The sequence below is a fragment of the Zootoca vivipara genome, chromosome 11 (assembly GCF_965207765.1).
Source record: "Zootoca vivipara chromosome 11, rZooViv2.hap1.1, whole genome shotgun sequence".
Classification (NCBI taxonomy): domain Eukaryota; kingdom Metazoa; phylum Chordata; class Lepidosauria; order Squamata; family Lacertidae; genus Zootoca; species Zootoca vivipara.
In genome coordinates, this window is record NC_142594.1 from 31,203,203 (window position 1) to 31,225,503 (window position 22,301).

Consider the following 22,301-nt stretch of genomic DNA (forward strand, 5'->3'; position numbering starts at 1 on the left):
AGGGCAGCCCCCGACGGCGTCTCCTCGGGGCTCCGGTCTGTCTCTTGGCCCGGCGGGGCGGTTTCGCGCAGGTGGGAGGCGCTGCCTTAATCCGAGGCAGGCGGGGAAGGAGGGGGGGGAACTTCCTGTTGAACTTGCCGGCTGACAGTCGCCTCTGGACCGTCGGGGGCTGAGCCATGGGGAAGCTGCTGGCGCTCGCTATCGTCGGGGTCCTGGGCGCCTTGATCGGAGAAAGGCTGGTGGCATTTCGGTAAGTTGCTCCCTCAGCGCCACGCTCGGCTTGTTTACTGGCGAAATAATCCCTACCCCCACCCCCCGGGAGGGGACGACGACTCGCTCCGGGAGTTCATCGCATTTAGATGGAGGTTCACTCCGCATAGGATCGGGCTTGCCCCTATTGCCTTTAACCCTCTTGCGGGGCTGGAGGGAGGAAGCGATGCGCAAAAGGAGGCGCAGGCGTTAGATCCGACTGTGCGCTTTGGTTTGGGGATCTGCCGTTCGGTTCGGTTACCTTTCGTCCCCTCTCTCGCTCACGGTGCCATCCTCATAGCTGCCAAGTTTTCCCTTTTCTCGCGAGGAAGCCTACTCAGCATAAGGGAATTTCCCTTAAAAAACGGGAGAACTTGGCAGCTATGCATCCTGCGCATTCAGTGGCGCGCTTTACCCCCAGGGCAAACGTGCGCGGCGGCAGCAGCAGCAGGATCGCAGCCGAAAGCTGGTCCCCTGGCCGTCAGAGTCCCGCTGAACTCCACGGGGCTTTCTTCTGAGTTAGGAGCCATAGGATCGCGCTGCAAGTGGCTGGGACTCTGCGGCCTCCTCTGTCGCGCGTTTAGAAGGAAACGCAGCAGCAGAAGCGGCGCGTCTTTATATTTTGGGGCCATCTGATCCGGGCGTTAAAAATAAAATCGGTTCCTAAGACGTGTGATTCAAAACTGAGGAAGCTCGTTGCTTTCCTGGCTTCTGTCCCTCTTGTTTTAAACAGAAGAGTTCAGGACGAACTGCCTTGTTGGACCCTGGGAAAGTTTCCTCCGTTAAATTAGGTTAGAACGTGGTGGGGGTTGGGCTGGAAGCCTCGACCCTTTCTTTAGCCATAGCGCCTAGATTCTCTGGGCAAGATATATAATGTCACCTCAATGTCTTCTGCCCCTCCTAAAATAGTGGGTCGGCTGTTGCTTGCTTGCATCTCATCCCTGCTGTGGGCAGAACAAGGCACTGAGGCTCTCTTTGTTTCCCAAAGAATGGAAGGGGAGAATGGGTTGCTTAACTCTTTATCTGCCAATCAGTTTTCCCAATTTTTAACAGGTTCTTCTTCTCACTTCCTCCCCTCGGACTCCAAAATTTGAAAGTAAACCCAGCTGGTAGGGAAATCGGGCTCTTCATATCTGCTGGAGAGAATTGACAGCAACCTACCTAAAATTCAGTTTAGTGGAGAGGGTTAAGCACTCCCCACCCCCCACCCCTTGCAACACACAATAAACTACTCTACATTCTTGAAGTTTGGGAAAGTGTCTTTGCTGCAACAATGTCACGTTCTGCACCGACTAAGCTTTGCTGCTACTCTTGGCAGTACTCGTTACACAGTTGAGGTAGAGGTAGCGATTAATCTAAATCTATTTGTGGCTCCCAATGAGCCAAGGCTGTTGCAAATGTACTTGTTTGCATCTTCTGCTCAACACGTGTACGAGTGCAGCAAATTATTGAGTTGATATATGCATACTTAATTTTATTTGTATCATGCCTTTCTGCAGTTCAAACCACGCTGAAGGCGGTTTACAGCATGAAAAATGCATAACTATAGCATAACAAAGGTAGTCATAAACAATAAATAAAAGATTAAAAAATGCATAGCCAAACGGAACGATTTCCAAATAAATCCCAAGATCTAAAATAAAGACATGGATAAAACCAGCAAAAACTCCCCAACAGCACCCCAACCCAAGAGTTTGTTTAGTTTTTGCAGTTGGAGTCAGTCAGGTCAGCTGGAAATTGGCCAGCAAGACAGGGAACAGGTCTTCAGGACTCACAGCCAAGATGGAGTGTGCTTTAAGAGTGCTTTAAATGGATGAGAATACACACACACACCATAGCTGCCAAGTTATCCCTTTTTTACAGGGATTTTCCCTTATGCTGAATAGGCTTCCTCGCGAGAAAAGCGAAAACCTGGCAGCTATGACACACACACACACACACACACACACACACACACACACACACAGAGTAAGTCTTGAGACTGCACCAAGCATTAAAAAGTGTTCTTATACAATTTTACAGGCTTGGTGAACCCTGGGAACTGTAGTTTGTTGTTGGGAATTTCTCTGTGCAGTCAGCACCCTTAGCGAACTACAGTTCCCAGTATTATTTGGGAAGAGTGCTTTAAATGTATGGTGTGGATATATGACTGCCTCAGTCATGCATAAAGCGGGGTGGGGGTGGGGTAATAGGAGGGAAGTCTGGTTTTTAAGAGCAAAAGGGGCATACAGAAGGAAATGACAGGCCTTCCTTTTTCCTGTGGGTTACTTTCTCATGTAGTTTTCCTTTAACTGGATTCCTGTGCTGGCACTGCTGGAAGTGGGAGTGCCTGGGCAAAAAAACACACTAGTTTCATATTTCATATTACAGTACAGTACTTTGCAGGGCTGCGTTGCAGTTACTTATGTACTTTGTATTGAGTTTGGAGTAATAAGATTCTCTGTTCTGGCTGAGGGACAAAGGTTGTTAAATATCACCCTTCTGAATGGTGCATAAATGTAATAAAAACTAATTATGAAGCCAGCATCTATTTTGGTTTATGAGTACCGTAAGCACTCTGCTAATTGGACAGTTAATTGGAAGGAAGAGGTTTGTGGTCCTCTGGGCTTGGTGCAGGGGGCGGGGAGAGAAAAGGGATATCCATTTATTTGTTTTTAATTTTTGTCCCTGTTTCTTGATCTGCAGACGCTTTGCTCTGTGATACCCCTGGTGATCTGGCATGAATGCTCTTTGGTTCGCAAACCAACATCTCAGTGTTAATGCACTCTTGTCAACAGCCAATGACAATCTTCACTTCCAGTTTGACCAGGGAGCATAATTTGCAATAATGCTTGCCATAGTTCTCTACAGAATTTCTTGTTAAGACCTCTTGGTTGCAAGTGTGTGGAATAAGGCAGCCAAACACCCCCAAACTTAAAACGCTTTCCTTAAAATGGGTCCCATAGTTCATTCATTACACTTACATATATGTTTGGGTTGCTAACTAGCTATCTCGCAGGATTACACATGGCGGAAAATTATAATGAGGGCATAATAAACAAACATAGCCAGGGAAACCTGCAGTTAAGGAGATAACAATGACATCATATTTTACTTTTGTAAACATGGACAGCAACAAGCAGTTTTCTTTTTCACACGACCAGCTACCACCACCCCGCCCCCTGCCTGCAGATAACAATTTTATATGCTACACAATTTGGGTTTGAATGAGGAATATGGAGCTTCTCATTGCTCAGCAGTGGTGGGTAAGTGTACTGTTGTCACAGCTGGAAGCAGCATAATTCAAATACAGTAGCTGCACGTCCGGTGATTTTGAGGCCCAGTTATTCTGTTGCAAACTGCAGAGGGATCACATAGGCTTCCCACTCCAGCGGGGAGATATTAAGCCAAGACTGCATACTGTATTTGTGTTACTGATGAGAGCATTTATGCAAGAAGTAACTCACAGTGGGTGTTGAGAGTAAACAAAACCAGAAGTTGTGCAAAATCCTTCCTAGTGAGGATGAACCCTATCAAAACACAATAAATATAATGGGGTGTTCATGGGGAGTTGAAAAGCGTTGCTGCAATACAAAAGATTTTTTAAATACAGTAGTTAGGATGCAAACATTCCTTACTAGGGTGAAGAATGAAGAAATGACATCCAGGTTTAAATGGCAGCAAAATCCCACTGCATTCGATGGAATTTATTCCAAGTACGGTAAATGTACTGTACACTGAATCTCTGGTTAAAGTGCCATGGAAATGTACTGTATACTCATTTCAGGTTTTTTTTACACTGTGACAAGAGGGCTTTGCAGTGCAAGCCTGGTATGTTGCAATCTTGCTAACACAGCAGTAAAGTGGAGGTCGATATTGAAGTTGCAAAAAAATAAAAAAGAAGAAGAATTGGGGCGAGGCAAAGGGATAGCAACTGTTATCTAGAGACTGCTGTGGACAGCCATGGTTTTGACTGTTGTACGTATTCTGTTAATGTGGTCCTTCCAGCAGATAGCAATGTTGGGAATCCCTGGAAGTATTTTCTGTGAAATATTTATTGAGACACCGTCAGGGGCTCCTGTGTGTGAGGGAGAATAGAGCATAGCCCTCCTCAGCTAATCTGCATGGAAGCAGGTTGTGTCGCTTGGTGGGTGAGAGAGAGAGATTGTGGGGAGGACTTGCCCACTTCTGTTCTGACCCCTTGGGGAGCTGGCAGTAGGTAACTGCTGACCTCAAGCCAGAAATGGCTAGTCACCACTGATTTAAACCTTATCTGACAGCTGTCCATCCAATTCCTTCTTGAAACTTCTAGGAGGGAAATTCCAGAGTCCTCCATTGCCTAATTGAACTGAACCAGGAGGTTCCCCCCCCCAATAGCCATCATAAGAGCACAGTTGACTGGGAAGATCTCCTGTGCAAGCCCCACTGAAATGAAAGCATGCTGTGCAGGAGTACCCTTGTGTAGCTTCCATTCATTGCCGTGAGATAGGAGATCTTTCCTCTTGGGTTGTATGTACCCTAAGCGGTCATTGTTGTAACCTGAGCCCACTGTATTTTGCCTGTCCTTTAGGTGACCTGATAATGCCTTGTCCAGTCTGTCCTTGGGCAATCTCTTTAAATATTTGAGAAGTTTTTCCTTTAAACCATTGATTGCCCAAAACAAACATTTCCCAAGTCTTTCGATGTGGTGTTGTTGTTTAGTCGATTAGTTGTGTCCAAGATCACCTAAAACCCTGTTAACAGAGGGTGCTGAGGACCAAACCAGGGACCTTCCTGAGGGCCCTGAGTTATATAACCCCCCCTCCTGTTCAGAGGGCCACCCCTCTTATTATTACATGCTGCTACCCAGTGCTTTTTTCTGTGGGTATGCAAGGGGACGCACACCCCTAAACATTTTGTGAATCTTTGTACCTTTGTCCATTTACTCTATTTATTTTCCCCGATTTGAACTATAAAATGGTGGTTTTCTTGAGTCAAAATGAGAGTACCCCTAATTTTTTATTTTTTATTTAAAAAAGAAAGAAAGGCACTGCTGCTACCCTGGGTCTTGGCACTAAAAGGAGGTGATGCCTTCTCACCTGTCCCCCCCTTTTTTCTGTCAGGGTCCTAAGTTTAGCAGTTTCTTGGCAGACTAAAAAGGGGGGTCAGCAAGGTAAACTACTCACATGCTGGACATAGAAGTGGTATGCAGCTGCTGCTACAGCTACAAGGTGGGGGGGAATGCCCACCCCCTTATGCCAGACCTCTGACCCGCATTCAACACTCCCCAGAGCGCCCGGCCCCTTTGAGCAGCCCTACCTCCTCCACGAGGGCAGCGTGGTGCTCCAGGGGCATGGAGGACAGGTCCCCATAGAGCAGGTGCCCTGGAGCTGGCGGGGAGCGCAGCGGCCGGGGGCGAGGTGCAGCAGGAAGACCCCCTTGCCAGAGCGACTAGTGCTGGGTGCCAGAGCCAGCCGGTCGGTCAACGCCAACTGGCCTCCTGCGCCTGGCGTGACAAGCAGCAGCTGCTTAGCCGGGTCGCTGTCGAGGAAGGCGCGCAGAACGGGTCACGCTTCGGGGCTCCCCGCACAACGCTCCCCGTGCTCAGGCTCTCCCCGACAGCTCCTCCTCGCCATCTGGGAGCACGCGTGCCACCACTGGGACAGGGCGCCTCTTCTAGGAAGATGTGCGCAGCAGCGGCAGCCTCCAAGGAGGATCACCTCCCATGTCCTCCTCCCCACAGGGCCTAGAGCCGGCCCTGCCACCTGGCTGGCTGGCTGGAGAGCGCGGTGTCAGGAGTATGGGCAGGAGTCAGGCTCTGGGGCCTGTAGTACTTTGCAGGACTGGGGCCTGCCTCAGCTTGTGCTGGAGAAGCAAGGAGTGGCCACTCAGGTGAGGCCTCAGCTTGTGCTGGAGAAGCAAGGAGTGGTCACTCATGTGAGGCCACTTGATACCTCACTGCACCTGGTGGCAGGAGCTGGGAGGGATAAAAGCTCAGCATTTCCCTTCAGCTCTTTGCCACAGCAATGCTATCCTTGCCTGGTTGCCTCTGGCCTCTCGCTCCTTGGACCCTTGCCTTGCCGACGCCTTGATCCTCGACCCTTGGACCTTTGCCTTGTCGACGCCTTGCTCCTTGACTCCCAGACCTTCACCTCTGCCTTGCTCCTTGACCCTGCGACTGCCTGCTGCTGGACCCTCAGCCCTGCACCTGTTCCTGCTTCTACATCTCCATCTTGCCTCTGGTCCTGACGTCCTCAGTCAGGGCTTCAACCGCCTGCCGACCAGACCGTGACACGCGGAAGCCCGCTGAGTCTCGCCCCCGCTGGGCTCATGGCACTCGGCTGGACGTACGCCGCTGTCGCTGCTGTGCTGGGCGCGCGTGCGCTCAGGTTCCCCCGCCTCCCCGTCGTGCGGCGCGGCGCCCCCTGCAGGGCATTGCAGGGAAGCGCCTCAGCAGCCAGCAGCAGCAGGAGGAGGGAAAGCGGAGGGCGGCGGACAGGGGGCAGGCGGGCAGTGCCCCCTCCATGACGGCGCTCTAGGCAGCTGCCTAGCTCGCCTTTATGGACGCACCGGCCCTGGTTCCTGGGAATTGTAACTTTGTGAAGGGTAAACTGCAGTGCCCAGAATTATCTGAGGAAAAGAATGAGCTTCCAATGTGCTTTAGCGTTCTAGTGTGTCCACAGGGTTACACTGAAAGAAGCGCAGGTTGGATTGTCACCATTTGCATTGCTCATACCTGAATTATCTCTGCTGGTTGCTACCACTCAAACTGTGGAGACCAAATAAATAAATAAAATTAAAAATTGTCCAGTAGCACCTTAGAGATAGAAAGCTTATACCCAGAACAAACTTAGTTGGTCTCTAAGGTGCCACTGGACAATTTTAAAATTTATTTTGACTGCGTCAGACCAACACGGCTACCTACCTGGATCTAAAACTGTGGATACCAAAAGCTGCAGTTGGACCTGGGCAGTGAATTCAGTCCAAAGTGCCAACGCTGTTTCTTGTGCATTGGCATAAAAATGCCAATTAACTCTGGCTTTCCATTTCCCAAGAGATCTTCAATGAGATTTTGCACACAACATGCATTTAAAGGACATTCCCCCGCCCCAAAGTATCCTGGTAACTGTAGTTTGGCAAGGGTGCTGGGAAGTGCAGCTTTGTGAGGAATAAACTACAGTTCCCAGGAATATTCAGGGTGTGTTTGTTTTTAATATGCTTTAAATGTATGGTTGAAACAAAATAAAAAAAATTCCTTCCAGCAGCACCTTAGAGACCAACTAAGTTTTTATTTTGGTATGAGCTTTCGTGTGCATGCACACTTCTTCAGATACCATGCACACGAAAGCTCATACCAAAATAAAAACTTAGTTGGTCTCTAAGGTGCTGCTGGAAGGATTTTTTTTTTCACTACGTCAGACCAACACGGCTACCTACCTGTAACTTAAATGTATGGTGTGCATCTTAGGCAGTCTTATGAACTGACTAATTTGGTTGTGATTCACCACCCAAGCAGAAATTTGTTCTGTAATAGAAGGAAGGTCATATAATCACTGCCATTGCTGGCAATCTTTTAATTATGTTAATTTGAAGAGAGTAAAATTTCAGTTTGCATCAGCTTGCCCTATTTAGCTTTCTCGTTTTACTTTTGTTTGTTTAGTAGACAAAGCTATTTTTTTTGGCACTTACACAATTTGCAGTTGGTACCCATTCATTGCTACAAATGAACTTCTGAAGCTGAAAATATCCAGGACAGGGGGTGGGGAGGTATGGAAAATACCCTGCCCTACATGACTGCTACCAAGTGAGATGGTCCTTTAGCTTAAAGCAGGCTTCCTCAACCTTGGCCCTCCAGATGTTTTTGGCCTACAAAACCCATGGTCCCACGATCCCTAATTAGCAGGACCAGTGGTCAGGGATGATGGGAATTGTAGTCTCAAAACATCTGGAGGGCCGAGATTGAGAAAGCCTGGTTTAAAGCCTTTTCTCTACCTCTCTTTTAAATCAGAACCAGTGAGGGCGGTGAATGTCCTGTGTGAGTGCCTGGAGGCGGTTGGAGGATAGATGGCGGTTAACAGATTGAGGTTGAATCCTGACAAGACTGAAGTACTGTTTTTGGGGGACAGGGGGCGGGCGGGTGTGGGGGACTCCCAGGTCCTGAATGGGATAACTGTGCCCCTGAGGGACCAGGTGCGCAGCGTGGGAGTCATTTTGGACTCACAGCTGTCCATGGAGGCGCAGGTTAATTCTGTGTCCAGGGCGGCTGTCTAACAGCTCTATCTGGTACGCAGGCTGAGACCCTACCTGCCCTCAGACTCTCTCACCAGAGTAGTGCATGCTCTGGTTATCTCCCGCTTGGACTACTGCAATGCGCTCTACGTGGGGCTACCTTTGAAGGTGACCCGGAAACTGCAATTAATCCAGAATGCGGCAGCCAGACTGGTGACTGGGAGTGGCCGCCAGGACCACATAACACCGGTCCTGAGAGATCTACATTGGCTCCCAGTACGTTTCTGAGCACAATTCAAAGTGTTGGTGCTGACCTTTAAAGCCCTAAACGGCCTCGGTCCTGTATACCTGAAGGAGCATCTCCACCCCCATCATTCAGCCCGGACACTGAGATCCAGCGCCGAGGGCCTTCTGGCGGTTCCCTCGTTGCGAGAAGCAAAGCTACAAGGAACCAGGCAGAGGGCCTTCTCGGTAGTGGCACCCGCCCTGTGGAATGCCCTCCCATCAGAGGTCAGAGAGATAAACAACTACCTGACATTTAGAAAATACCTAAAGGCAGCCCTGTTTAGGGAAGTTTTTAGTCTGTGATATTTTAATGTATTTTGATGTGTGTTGGAAGCCGCCCAGAGTGACGGGGGAGACCCAGCCAGATGGGTGGGGTATAAATAATAAATTATTATTATTTTTTCCAAAGGTTCTTTAATACATGCATTTGATGGCACAACTTGCAATAAAGCTAAGCAGGGTGTGGCTGATTCCTCCTACCTTTCCAAGTTTTACTAGCTTCCGAATCATGTTTTCAATCATGGGTGTACCCAGCGAGGGGCAGGGGGGCAGCTCCCCCCCAGCAAAAAAAATTACCGAATTTTACGGACCATAACCCGCACTTTCCCCCTCCAAAAACTGAAGGGGAAAAGTCGCTGCAGGTTATGGAAATCGGGCTGTTTCCGCCCCCTCCATGGCTGCAGCCAGCGACAGGAACGTGGGAGGGGGGAAGGAGCAGCCTGAGCTGGGGGTGGACGGCGGACGGGACCTCCATCTTCCATCCTACCCTTCCCCCCCTCTTTCTTTCTTCCTTTTTCCCCCTCTCTCCCTCCCTCCCTCCCTCACCCCTCCCTCCCTCCCTCCCTTCCCTCTCTTCCCTCCCTCCCTCCTTCCTTCCCTCTCTCTTCCCCTCTCTTGTCCCCCCCCTAGTTTTGATCCTGGGTACACCCCTGTTTTCAATGGCACTATTAAGTCAATACTGATGGTGTTGCATGCTCAGTGGAGGGCGTTGGGGAACAGGGTGAAACCTGGGTGTTTCCTTTGCTACAGCTGCTGGGAGCTGAGCTTAGCACCATATCTTGCAATCTTCTGCTCACCATGCTACACACTTTCGGGAAAGATAAAGGCAGACATGGGTGTGTGGTGTGCTGGCATGTTAAAGCCAGTGTCAGTTGCAGCTCTGACTGTCCGTGCCCTCATTAAAGAGCAGTCCTTTCCCTGAAACACTCTTCTGTGCAAGGCACTGCAAATACACCCACCCACGCCCTAGTGATGACTTAGTCTCTAAGCCTTCAGTCCTCTATCCACTTCGCCGAGAACAAACAAACAACGGGACATAATTTTGAGTATACATGTATAAGGACTGCTCTGCAAGACTCAAGGCATTTTCTGGATTAACCATGCCATTTATATCCAGTTTATACTGACTGGGCCAGTGGGAGGGAAGCTCACTGGAAGTCGGGAGCCTTCCATTCCAGCCAAAGGAGGTCTAAGTGTCATCTGAATGGAGATGAGGTAGAATTTGGCAATGAACCCATCAGAGATGGCTATAGGGAGAAATGTATGTACCGAAGCCCCTGGTAGAGGGACACAGTGCACTTAAATGTGAATAGTTGACCAGGCTGAGCCAGGGTACCAGTTCTGGGGAGTAAAAGCAAGAGAGGGTTGTTCTCTTTGCCCTGTGAGTGGGCTTCCTGGAGGTATCTGATTAGTCCCTGTGGCCAGCAGGGTGCTGGATTAGATGGGGCAGATTTGGTAGGGCTCTTCTTTTGCTCTTCCATATTTCCCATTTTAAGCCTACGTTTATATTTGCTTCCTCCTCCAGATATAGATTGTGCGCCTCGCGAGAATATAAACCGAAGCGGCTTCCAAACTGCCACCTTATAAAAGGAATTGGTAGGTCTCCCACATGCTTTTGTTTGCATTTATTCCCTCCCTTTTTTTCTTTTCTCCATCCTTTCTGTGCCTATTTAAATAAGGCCTGTTTCCAGAGGGATTTCGTCTCAAGTTTTGTACTTGGTTTTGTTTTTAGAGGTGCTTCATTGGTATTACTGTTACGTAAATACTGTAGCATTTATATGGAATTGTGCAGAAAAGAGCAGAGGTTGGGTCTGCAGGCTGGTTGTGAAAACTAAATTGGGTATCTCCAGCCTTCTCAGACCCAGGAGCCACGTTTAATTCAAAGATCCATTTGGGGACCTATTTCCTTATTTATTTATTTTTACCATATATTTGCATGCATGTTGGTCATGCTCCTGTTGCAACCCACCAGTTGACCCACCAGTGTAAGACCAGTGAAGTAAATGACCAGCTCAGATAGTGGAGGGCATTCTATGCATTATTACTATTACTGTATTGTTGATTTATTAATTGTCTTCTAAAACACCGCCTCAAGGCAATTTATTTATATGATAATTAAAAGCAGTTAAAGACACAAAGCAAAAGATACATTTAAAACCCTAACAGGTGGGCATTGGTGGTAAAGACCCATTCATTCAGCTGGCATGCCAAGCAGCCCAGGGTTGATACCTGGCATTTCGAGTTTAATAGGGAGTGTGAAGCCCTTCTACAGCAGACTCTGAAGAGGCATCCCTGACTGGGATGCTGGCTGAGGCTGATGGAAGTTGTAATCCAGCAACCTTGGCACAAATTAGCCACTACTGGTGTAGACGATACACGGTCTTGACTAGGCCGCTTCCTATGATATTTTGTTTTTATTGACTTAGTCGCACACTCGAAATCCAGGGGGAACTAGTACTCTGTAAATGCTCACCCTTTCTTAAAACCACCAGAGTACCAATTTGAATCGATACTCTTGAATTGGCCCTCTGTAATACTCTTGGATCCGCTGGCAACATACCTTAGACAGGGGCAGATTCTAGAGGCTCTCAGGGGCACAATTCACTCAAGAAATGTTGAGCTGGTAAAATGGCACCTGAAGTTGTTTCTGTCTCACATGATGAGAGTTGGCATATGCCGAAAGTATACCGTATTGGGGATGGGACTCCTCTCTAAATCGCTATTCCCTCAATGCCTTCCAGATGTTTTGGACTACAACTCACGTCATCCCCAACTATTAGCCATGCTGCCTGGGGTGGATTAGAATCGTAGTATAAAACATTTGGAGGTCACCACATTAGGGAAGCCTGCTCTAAGCTTTAGTTCTTGTACAGAGGCTCAAACATTTGGTGCAGTTGTTGCAAGCTTGACCTAAGGCAGGCATCCCCAAACTTCGGCCCTCCAGATGTTTTGGACTACAATTCCCATCATCCCTGGCTACTGGGATCATGGGAGTTGTAGGCCAAAACATCTGGAGGGCCGCAGTTTGGGGATGCCTGTAAGGCAAGGATTGAGCAATGCACTCTTCCTTAGTGGCTGAGGCCAGCTGCACACCCTATGCAGCAAACATAGTTTTTCTCTGTACATTGGTATTGCCACAGATACACCCTTATGCACATCCCTGAGGACCCTGTCTCTGAAGATTCCTCCATTTCTCAATGCATGTTTTCCCCACTTTCCACGTTTGCTGAGGAAACACCAACCTACATACAGCAGTTGTGTTTCCCACAAAATATTTGTGAGATACACCTCGCACGAGTCCCTTACAAGTTCAAATTCTTATATAACTAGTCATTCTTGGCAGTAAAAGAACACCGAGCTATTTATTTAATTTACTTTAGCATTGTGGTTTGCTCTGTATGAACCGATATTTAGGTGTTTCGTTATTTTTTTGTTCTGGCAAAACCACAATAATAATGCCTTCTCTATTGAATAATACCAGGTTTCCCATACCCCTTATTTCTGAAGGCAGGCTGTTTGTAGGGTGGAGCAGGGCTGAGTATATGCCAGGGCCCTGAGATTAGCAGAGGGCCTGCTGCCTGTTCTTTCAACTCTTGACAAGAAAGTCAGATGTTGCCTAAGGGGATGAACAGTGTGTGCCTCAGCTACGTTCGGGGAGCCTATTGAGGGTGCTGAGTCAGCATCGTTGGAGGGTGATATTGTGAGCACGCTGGCATTGTGTGCCAGCGAGAGAGAGCTGAACTTGTGCACGATAAGAGCTGTGACAAGTTGTGCGCTCCTAATGGCAATGCAGAGCAAACATGTCAGAGGGAAGCCCCGAGACCTTCACGAGAGCCTTGGCCTACGCAACACGCCTGGCACATTTCCCAGCCGAAGGTTAGCTAGCCTCTCAGCCATTCCTCTCCACTGCATTTGCTTTCTGTGGATGGGCAAAGATCACCATAGCAACCAGAGCCTTTCACAGCTTCCAGCCGCAGATAAAAGAGAATTTAGCATTGGCCCAGCTTGTCACCTCTGAATTCCTGTCTCTCCTTGGTGTGGGGTTCTGAGGAACAGTTCAGTGGGGCTGTTCTCTCATTGATTCCATGGTGCATGTTTCTTACACACATGTAAGGTGCAATGCAGTCTATGTTCCAATGCTTTAAAAGAAGCAACCTTGTACTCTACTGCATTGTATGGATGTGTCTGAGCAAGATTTTTCTTATTTTTCTTTGCAGAAACTGGCTCGGAAGATATCGACATACTTCCTAATGGCCTGGCTTTCATTAGTTCTGTAAGTTTTCCCAGCAGGCTTGTCTTTCAGCTGTGCTTGAGTTCGCAATGCACCGAAGGAATACTTGGAAATTGCAGGCCGGAACTATTCCCACACAAACACACCCCTTGTTTTTTTAACAGAATATCTTTCACTCTGTACGTAACTGGGCAGAATGCAGGGATGCTCATTAGAGACTGGTGGTTAAAGGGTGCAAGAGCTGGATTGGAGATTAGGTCACCATTACTAGCCTTCCCCCACCATCCCAGCATGCTAAGAGGCTAAAAGCAGCTTAGTACCGGTAGTATAAAATAAATAAGTAAAACAAATCCTTCTCCCAAGTGGACTGGTGCAGCAGGGTTGGGTCCCCCCTACATGGTTTCTGTACTGACCACACAGCAAGGCACTGAGGGACACCGTAATCCATCTAGGGGTGGAATTTAGGGGAAGCCCTAATATACCTGGACTACATAGCTATTTTTAACCAGCGATGGCTAACCTGTGGCCAACTGGCTGTTGCCAGACAGGAGCTCCCATCAAACCCAGCCAGTGCAACCCATGGTTAGGGTTGATGACAGTTGTGGTTCAGCAACGTTCGGTGGACCACAGCTTAGCATTTCAATGAATATCCAAGGAAAACAGATGAGTTATGAAAACATCCCTCTGAGATCTTCCTAACCCTCCATGTGACAAAAGGCCTGCTTTCTTTGTTTTTAAAGGGTTTGAAATACCCCGGGTTAAAATCGCTTGCCCCTGATAGAAGAGGAGAAATACTTCTGATGGATCTAAAAGAAGACAACCCTCGACCTGTTGAGCTGAGAATCAGCCGGGGGTTTGATCTGGCATCCTTTAACCCTCATGGGATCAGCTTATACATTGGGGATGGTAAGTAGATTTGCACATAAGGAAGGCTGATAAAATAGTATTTATTCTGTTTATTGTTTCACATCTGTAGCCATTCCTTCCTCTCCAAAGGGAGCTCAGGATAGCTGATAACAATAAAATGGAATGAAACAATTCATTCCATTATATTATATTATATTATATTATATTATATTATATTATATTATACATTACACAGAGCAGTTTAAACCATGAGAATGTCATGAAACTCTTGGCTAAAGCCCTGGATAATTTTATTTTTTAAACATTCTTGCACTGTTTCCTGATTTCCCTTGGGAGGAAGTTCCATAGCTGGGGTGCTGCCTCCAAGAATGCCCTATAGACCAGGAATAGCCAAACTTGGCCCTCCAAGTTTTGGGACTACAATTCCCATCATCCCTGACCACTGGTCCTGTTAGCTAGGGATGATGCGAGTTGTAGTCCCCAAACAGCTGGAGGGCCAGGTTTGGCTATGCCTGCTATAGACCAAGGATGGGGAACCTGTGGCACTCCAGATGTTGTTGGACTCCAATTTCCATCACCTCTGACCACTGGCTGGAGCTGATGAGTTGCCGTCCTGTAATACCTGAAGAGCCGCAGGTTCTCTATACCCGAAATAGAGAGCTGAGACATGTTGTTGAATGTTCCCGTGTGCTTAGCTTTCTAACCGGAGTCAATGGGATTTAAAAGTGCTTAGCATTGGCTCGTGACTTCAGTTTTAGATGCACATCCAAAAGGATGGTAGCATACTCAAGTTGTATCTCTATGTAGGCTTGGCTGCGGGTTGCAAATTGGAGGTTGCAGTGGTCATAGGAGATGGTATCTGTTTAGTTCTGTGCAGGCCCTGGGATCCTGCAGGTATGAGAGGGGGAATGTAGGGGAAGGAACATGTGGGAGACGGCATGGCCGTCACATCCTTCCACTTAAAGATTTGATGGAAATGGGCACAGCATACCTCCGGATTGTGTTTTGACAGTGGAGTGCAGTAGCCTCTCCCAGCTACATTAGGAGATCCCTAGATGGGGCAGCTGCTGAGAGCTGCTTCATTTTCCCATATACGTTCTCCATAAGTTCACTCATATTTCATTGCTTGTTTTGTCAGACTCATTCAGTTTTTGCCTTTCCCTAGATGACACTGTTTACCTCTACGTCGTAAATCACCCGCATCAGAAGTCAACGGTGGAGCTATTTAAATTTGTAGAGGACGACAATTCTCTGGTGCACTTGAAAACGATCAAACACGAGCTTCTGCCAAGGTATATAATATCTAAAACAATTCTGTCTCCTTTGATTTTGAAGAGCCCGTTTAAATTCATGCGAAGCACTCTGCGCAATATACAGAACAGCTACTTATTACTTGCAAGCTGGACCTGCAATGAAATGTTGTGGCATGGAGGGATTCTGCCCAGGGTTCCATTTCGCCCTCGGTTTTCAGTTGGTCAGCATTCCACACTCGCTGGGCATGTTCAGTCCTGATTAAGGGTTTTCTGCAGATTTTTGTTGTGTTTGTACTTCTGCAAGCTTCAGGTTCCCCACTGCCTGCCCTCCTGGACCCTGTGTTGGCTGATACCTCCCTCCTGTGTGTGAGTGGTATCATTTTGTCTGAATAAGGTCTGGTACTCAAGGGAACTGAGATCACTCTTGGCATGCATGATGGTATGGTATGCAATTGTGAATGCTCATATGCAGACTTTGGCCTTCCAGATGTTCTGGAGTCCAACTCCCATCAGCCCCAGCCAGCAAGGATGATAGGAGTTTCATTCCTAGAACATCGGGAGGGCAATAAGTTAGGGAAGACAGGCGAAAAACTGAATAAGCCTTGCCCTGCCTGGTATACAACTTGCTATGTCTCTACATAGCAGCTTAGGTGACAACCATATTTTTATTTACTCTTATCCTTTTTTTTGTCCTAGTGTGAATGATATTGTGGCTCTGGGTCCGGACAGTTTCTATGCCACCAATGACCACTATTTCACAGAGCTCATCTTGGTCTACTTGGAAACATTCCTAGGCCTTACCTGGACAAATGTTGTCTACTACAGTCCGAAAGAAGTTAAAGAAGTGGCGTCAGGATTTTACTCTGCCAATGGCATTAACATTTCACCTGACGGGAAGTAGGTATCTTGGAGGTGGCATGTCTTATACGTTTTTTTTAATAATAATAATAATAATAATAATAATAATAATAATAATATTGCTCTCCTTTAGTCAATGCAATCTACAAGGAGGCTAACATAAACACAGGAAAGAGAGTCCAGATTTAAGCACAGTTTTAAAAAAACCCACATACAACAACTAAAGAAAGAGCAGTAACGGGTAATAAATGTAAACAGCAGCAAGGAGTTCCTCATGATGCCCTTATATTTCTGATGACTTTTATCTTGGCAATAAAGTGAACAAACAGAAGTTACAACTCATTGTCTCTTGGTTTAAGCTGTAATTCATCCGAGTGTCTACATTGCACGATAGCATTTCACTGTTAATGTTTAAATTGACTTATCTGGGTCTATGTTTGAACTAGCTTTGGGTCCCAGCCAGTGGATAGTAACCCCTCTTTACTCACATGAATTATTTGGAGGGTTTTCCTCCTCTCCCCACCCCCACCCCACGAAACAAATCTTCTACTGTACCAACTAAGGGAGGAATTCAACATAGAGCTAAGCAGATTTTTCACTGCTTTGTACTGACAGAGCGATCTGCCCTCTCCTGCTCCAGCTGACAGGCTGTCCTCCTGTTACATACACCCCAGAGTCAGTGGGAAAGGAGGCTGGGGGAGAGCTGAAATCCTTGTGTGGGCTTCTGCTGGTGGGACCAGTTAGTTGAACCCAGGCCAGTGAAGAAGCTAGAGGAAGGCAGGACACCCCTTGATAATCTTTTGCAAGTGTGGGGAACCTTTGGCCTTCTGGATATTGTTGAACCCACACACACACCCGTCCTCCCCACCGGCATGGATAGGGGTCAGGGATGAGAGTTGTAGCCCAACACAACTGGAGAGCCAAAGGTTCCCCACCACTGCTGCATGGAAAGCTTTTTCACTTGAGCTCCAAGCAGAAAATCCAAGAGATGCCTATGTGACTTCTGTATCCACAGCATCTCTCATGCAATTGGGTGGGTGGCAGTCCCTACAGTGGTCCTCCATTTGTCCATTCACATTGTGTTTCCCAGAGCTGTTTTTAGAACAGCGTCAAGCAGCAGAGTGCGGGTTGGTTTTTGTTGACATTAAAGTACTGGCACTTTCTGCTTCTTTTCCAAACAGATGCTTCTTTTTTTAAAAAAAAAAAAAGAAATCTGATGGGCGCACGACTGTTTTTTAGTTGCTAGCCCTGCTTGCTAAACTAATGTGGTATTTGTTTTCCTGAAATGTAATAACTAAAGTGCTAATGTCATACTTGACATCAACCTTAATGTGAAAATGAAGTGATGGATTAACTTTTAAATGCGCTAAATCAATGTGTGAGCAATGTGTGAATGATAAGGACTCTTCTCCCCATCCCACTCACATACTTCTATTTAGGGCAGAGAAATAAAATAACTATTTGTGAGATAATTGATAGTGGGAAACCCCCCCAATTGTACTAAGTGCACATTTCCCTGTTTGCATGAACAAGCCTTGCACCGGAACAGCCCCTCCTCATCCCCCCTCTCAGCAAATCAAACGCCGTTGCATCTGAATGGTTTGTTTGTGCAAACCATAGTTTGGATATAACAGCAAACCATCATTCCCCCCTCCAAAAAGAGGAGGCATGCAGAGTGCATGAGCCCACAGTCCTGTTCCAATCCAGAATACCGTTGTTTGAGAGCATGCTCTCCAATTGAGATGGGTTAGCAAGGATGAATATAGGGAGAACTGTCTGGTGGATCTTTGGTTTCCTTGCTGTTTTGAGGAATACATAGGTATAACATCCCATTTATTTAGTTATCCATTGCATTTCTGCCAAGACACCTAAAGCGGTTTGCAATCTTAAAGTACTAAGACAGATTATATAGCATGTAAAATTGAATCAGGGAAGGGAGAGTCCACCTGGAGCAGTGCCCGGTGTTGCCTGTGCTTGCCTCCCTCATCCTAGGGGTGAATCTCTAGGATCAGTTACCAGAAGGCAAGGGTGGAGAATCCGTGGCCTTCCAGATGTTGTTGGACTTCCACCAGCCCAGCCAACATGGCCAATGTTCAGGGATGGTGGAAGCTGGGAGTAGTTCATCAGCATCTGGAAGGCCACCCCTGCCATAAGTAAACTCATTTATATATTAGGAATCTCCCAGAGGAAGGAAGGAGGACTACACACAAATTAGTATCTAAAAGAATCTGGCACTGTAAATTACCAGGGCCTTCTGTTTTGAGCTCCTCTTATGAATGCATTCTTGAAATATTTCATTGTGTTCCAAGCCGAAGTTATTTTCTTACCTGTAGCTAAAAAGGCATGCATGAAAGAGACTTTCACCTGTTTAATTTCATTTCAAGGTATGTCTATGTTGCTGACGTGTTCGGTCTAAGCATTCACATCTTCGAAAAGCATGAGAATTTGAGTTTAACTCCTCTGAAGGTAAGCCATGGCCAGTTTAGAAATGAGCCTAATGCAGGTATGCTGAATATCTGAAACAAACCATGGACTTTAGGCTGTTCTCCTCCACACAAACCCATTGATATTATTTTGGGTTTAGAACGTGTGCGCATGCATAGCCATCCATTTGTTACCTTTGGTGAAGCCTTTGCAAACTGAATGCTTCTCAGGTGTTATACTCCTCATCCTCCTTCTGTTTTAAATTTTGGAGATTTAATTTATGTTTTAAATTCTGGTGATTTAGCTTATGTTTTAAATTTTGGAGATTTAGCTTATGTTTTGAATTTTGGAGGTTTAATTTAAATTTTGGAGATTTAATTTAAATTTTGGAGATTTAAATTAAATTAAATTAAACGTTTTAAATTTTGCGTATTGCGCACCTTACTGTTGTAAGCCACTTTGAGACAAGCGTGGTGAAAAGCAAGATGTGCATTTTTAAATGTTTAATTAAAAATAATTTTTTAAAAGTGTTTTGTCAGGCAAACAATGCTAGCTATGGGTAAAATAATGAATTTTCAGCATTGCATATGTCAGCTGCACGCTTTACTTACCACATTGTGTGGCTTCTTCCATGTGCTTCAGGTATTGCCGGTGGACACTGTAGTTGACAACATATCGGTCGATCCAAACACTGGAGACCTTTGGCTGGGATGCCATCCTGATGCCATGAAACTCATCTCCTTTGATCCAGAAAACCTTCCTGGTTCAGAGGTTAGTAGGAACTATTTTGGCAAGACGTGTGATAAAATGTGTGGAAGCTTTTCAGCCAGCATAAATGAGAGCTTGGCCCTGTAGATGACCATTGGCTGTGCTGGTTTGGAGTTGAAGCCCAACATCAGTGGGGGTGGGGGACAGTAAGCCACTCTGGAATGAGAGGATATTCATCCTTAGCAAGAAGATTCTGCCTTAAATTTGACAGGAGGACCTTTTTAGTTCTTTAAACTTATTTTGAACAGTTTTCAGACCAAACTTGTGTTAACGTGGAATTTTTAAAGTGGTGACAGAAGGCAGCCTCATGACTCATTAGCACAGATTTTATAGCATGTGTCAGACTAGCTGATGTTAATCTTCACAATTTTTCAGGTCCTCCGTATCCAGGACATCCTTTCTGAGAAGCCTATAGTCACCCAAGTGTATGTCGACGACGGGTCAATAATCCAGGGGTCCTCAGTTGCAAATGTGTACGACAATCAGCTGCTTATCGGCACCGTGTTTCACAGGGCTGTTCGCTGTGAACTGTAGTTTGCTCATCCTGGACTTTGTCACAGCGGAAAAAGGTCAGCCTTAATCTGAGCCAAGCTTCCTATCAGATGCAGTTCTCAAATGGCTAACTTCAACACACTTTGCAATAAAAGTTGACAAGAATGTTCCTGGCCTTCCTCACCCACCACCCACTTCAAGAAGGAGGTAACACAAGAAAAGTTTTTTAAAAGGAAAGCAGCAACACTGGAAGATTATGTTGACTTCTTTTGAGAGTGCAATTTAACAGAGAACCTTACGTAATGTCTGCATCCATGAAGAAATGGATGCACATTTGCTGTTTTTCTGGATGACCATTGATGACTTTATTGATGGGGGTGGGTGAGTTTGTTGGTGGGGTGGGGATTAAAGATAATCCTTAACGACTAATTGGTGCTGCTGCTTCTGGAGGATTTTGCTTTCATCTAAAAGGTTCCCAAGGACATTTGAGACCTCATGCATTCTGAGTTTCTCCTCTTCCTGAACCACCTTTTCCACTGTTAAGGAAATCTTTATGCTTAGCAATTATGCCTTTCTGTCATTCCTAGGCAGAGGCACATTTAATGCCTGCTTCAAACGTGACCTGAAGAGGGATGGATCTGATTCCACTCGGTCTATAGATACAGAGCTCTCTCTCTCTCCTCCTCTCTTTTAAAAAGAGCAATAATTGCAATTATCAGCTGCCCCAAAGGAAGTGGAGATGGGTCTAAATCCATTCCCCACTCCTCTTTCTGAACATCTGATAGGTGCACTGTCTGCATTTTAAAAAAAGAATTCCATGTGCCTCCCAGTAGCCGCACCCAGGAGAGAAACCATGTGCAGAGCAGCAATTATTCGTCATCTGGCTAGGAATATGCAAGTGGAAGCCTGCTTTCCGACACACATGACACATAGCTGCGTTAGGGTTAGTATGACCAAACCTCTCTCTTTTTCTGAAAAGAGCACCATGCCACGGCCCTGCAGTGCTGTGGGATAATGTCTCCAAACCTCTTCTATATATTTGGAGAGAAGAAGCAGATGAGCTCAGAGAGAGGAACACACTTTGCACCCGAAATGTCCCAGGTTTGACTGCTGGCATCTCCAGGTAAGCATGGGAGATTTCCCAGTTCTGAAACGCTGGCGAGCTGCTGCCATTCAGTGTAGACACTACTGAGCTAGATGGACCCAGTGGTCTGACTGTATAATGGTCTGACTTGGTCTCTGTTCTTGGGTTCTTGCCCAAGCACCACCTTTTCAACCCCAAAGCACAGCTTGCGCTCACTTTACAGTTCACAAGTACAGAAAGTGTTTGCCCCACTGGCAGTTTGCTCATTGGATATAATCTGTGTCATCTAACAGCAGCAGCAGAAGCTGGGTAATGTCTTTTGAAGGGTAGAAGTCTGTTGGTTTTTCCTTTCTCCTTTCCTTTTGCAGGTGAGGAGGAGAAATTCTTTCTCACCTTATTAGCAGTAGCCCGGCAATAACTGGGCAGAGAGCCTATGCAATCAACTTTATGCAAAGGGTATAATGCAGGGATATTACAGTATGTTCTACTCTTATCGCAGAGGCTGATTTTTAACTTAAAAGTTGGCTGCCAAATGAATTGCTCAACTGCATGGATCAAGCCAATTAGGTTTCTTAATAAAGTAAATGTAAACAATTTCTCAAACGTTTTTGGGTTGTGCTGATCTCAGCCAAATGCCTCCTATGAAAACTGCAATCGCAGCAGTCTCTGAAAGACAATCTCGAAGCTACTGGGTTGCCCATCACCCTATGGCAGGGGTCAGGAACCTCAAGCCCATGGACCAAATGTGTCCACCCATCCAAGCCTCTTTCACCCCCAGCCCTTGAGATCCTGCTGCTTCTCCCTTTGGTAGGTTCCTTACCAGCCCTGTGCTGTACCCCTCCTCAAGCGCTTTTGCTGTGTGTGATGTGTCCTTGAACTGTGGTCCAGCTGCTTGCATGCCTGTACGGAGAGATGGGTTCAGCACACCTCTGGCATTTGAATGGCTGGAACGTCGCCTACTGTAGAATTGCACATCGGTTGCACTGACCGCTTTTTGCCACTGGCCCCATCTGCTTTTTTGCCACTGCCCTTATCCACTTTGTTGCTTCTGCCCTTGCTCAGCAATGGCATACAACCTCTGGGAGGCTGCTCATTAGGGAATGCTGCCCATGGGCTAAAAAAAAAAACCTGCTCCATTATCCCTGAAAATGTGGCCATATTTACAACAAACCTCCCACCCTACTAGTATGGGCTTTGCATGACGATCAACATATCCTAAATAAAAAAATTCCTTCAGTAGCACCTTAAAGACCAACTAAGTTTATATTTTGGTATGAGCTTTTGTGTGCATGCACACTTCTTCAGATACCTGAAGAAGTGTGCA

The 22,301-nt window shown here is 46.5% G+C and overlaps 1 protein-coding gene across 2 annotated transcripts; it reads left to right on the forward strand.

The window, feature by feature from the left end:
• The first annotated feature begins 113 nt into the window (after positions 1 to 113).
• LOC118092011 (serum paraoxonase/arylesterase 2) lies at positions 114 to 21,571 on the forward strand. Of its 2 annotated transcripts, none has more exons than XM_035129694.3 (9): positions 114 to 250; positions 10,526 to 10,596; positions 13,218 to 13,273; positions 13,972 to 14,137; positions 15,264 to 15,390; positions 16,048 to 16,248; positions 18,594 to 18,675; positions 19,276 to 19,404; positions 19,777 to 21,571. In XM_035129694.3, the coding sequence occupies exons 1-9, from the start codon at positions 177 to 179 to the stop codon at positions 19,933 to 19,935; spliced, it is 1,065 nt and encodes a 354-aa protein (XP_034985585.1). In that variant the 5' UTR covers positions 114 to 176; the 3' UTR covers positions 19,936 to 21,571. The 2 variants fall into 2 exon arrangements, with proteins under 2 accessions (XP_034985585.1, XP_088510034.1); XM_088653908.1 differs by lacking the exon at positions 114 to 250 and adding an exon at positions 8,601 to 8,946.
• Positions 21,572 to 22,301: the final 730 nt, after the last annotated feature.

Bases quoted from the DNA above. Each gene is read 5' to 3' on its own strand.
- LOC118092011 (XM_035129694.3), top strand. From the start codon at position 177: ATGGGGAAGCTGCTGGCGCTCGCTATCGTCGGGGTCCTGGGCGCCTTG. The intron at 13,274-13,971 runs GTAAGTTTTCCC...TTGTTTTTAAAG, and splicing joins GCCTGGCTTTCATTAGTTCT to GGTTTGAAATACCCCGGGTT. The intron at 16,249-18,593 runs GTAGGTATCTTG...TTTCATTTCAAG, and splicing joins AACATTTCACCTGACGGGAA to GTATGTCTATGTTGCTGACG.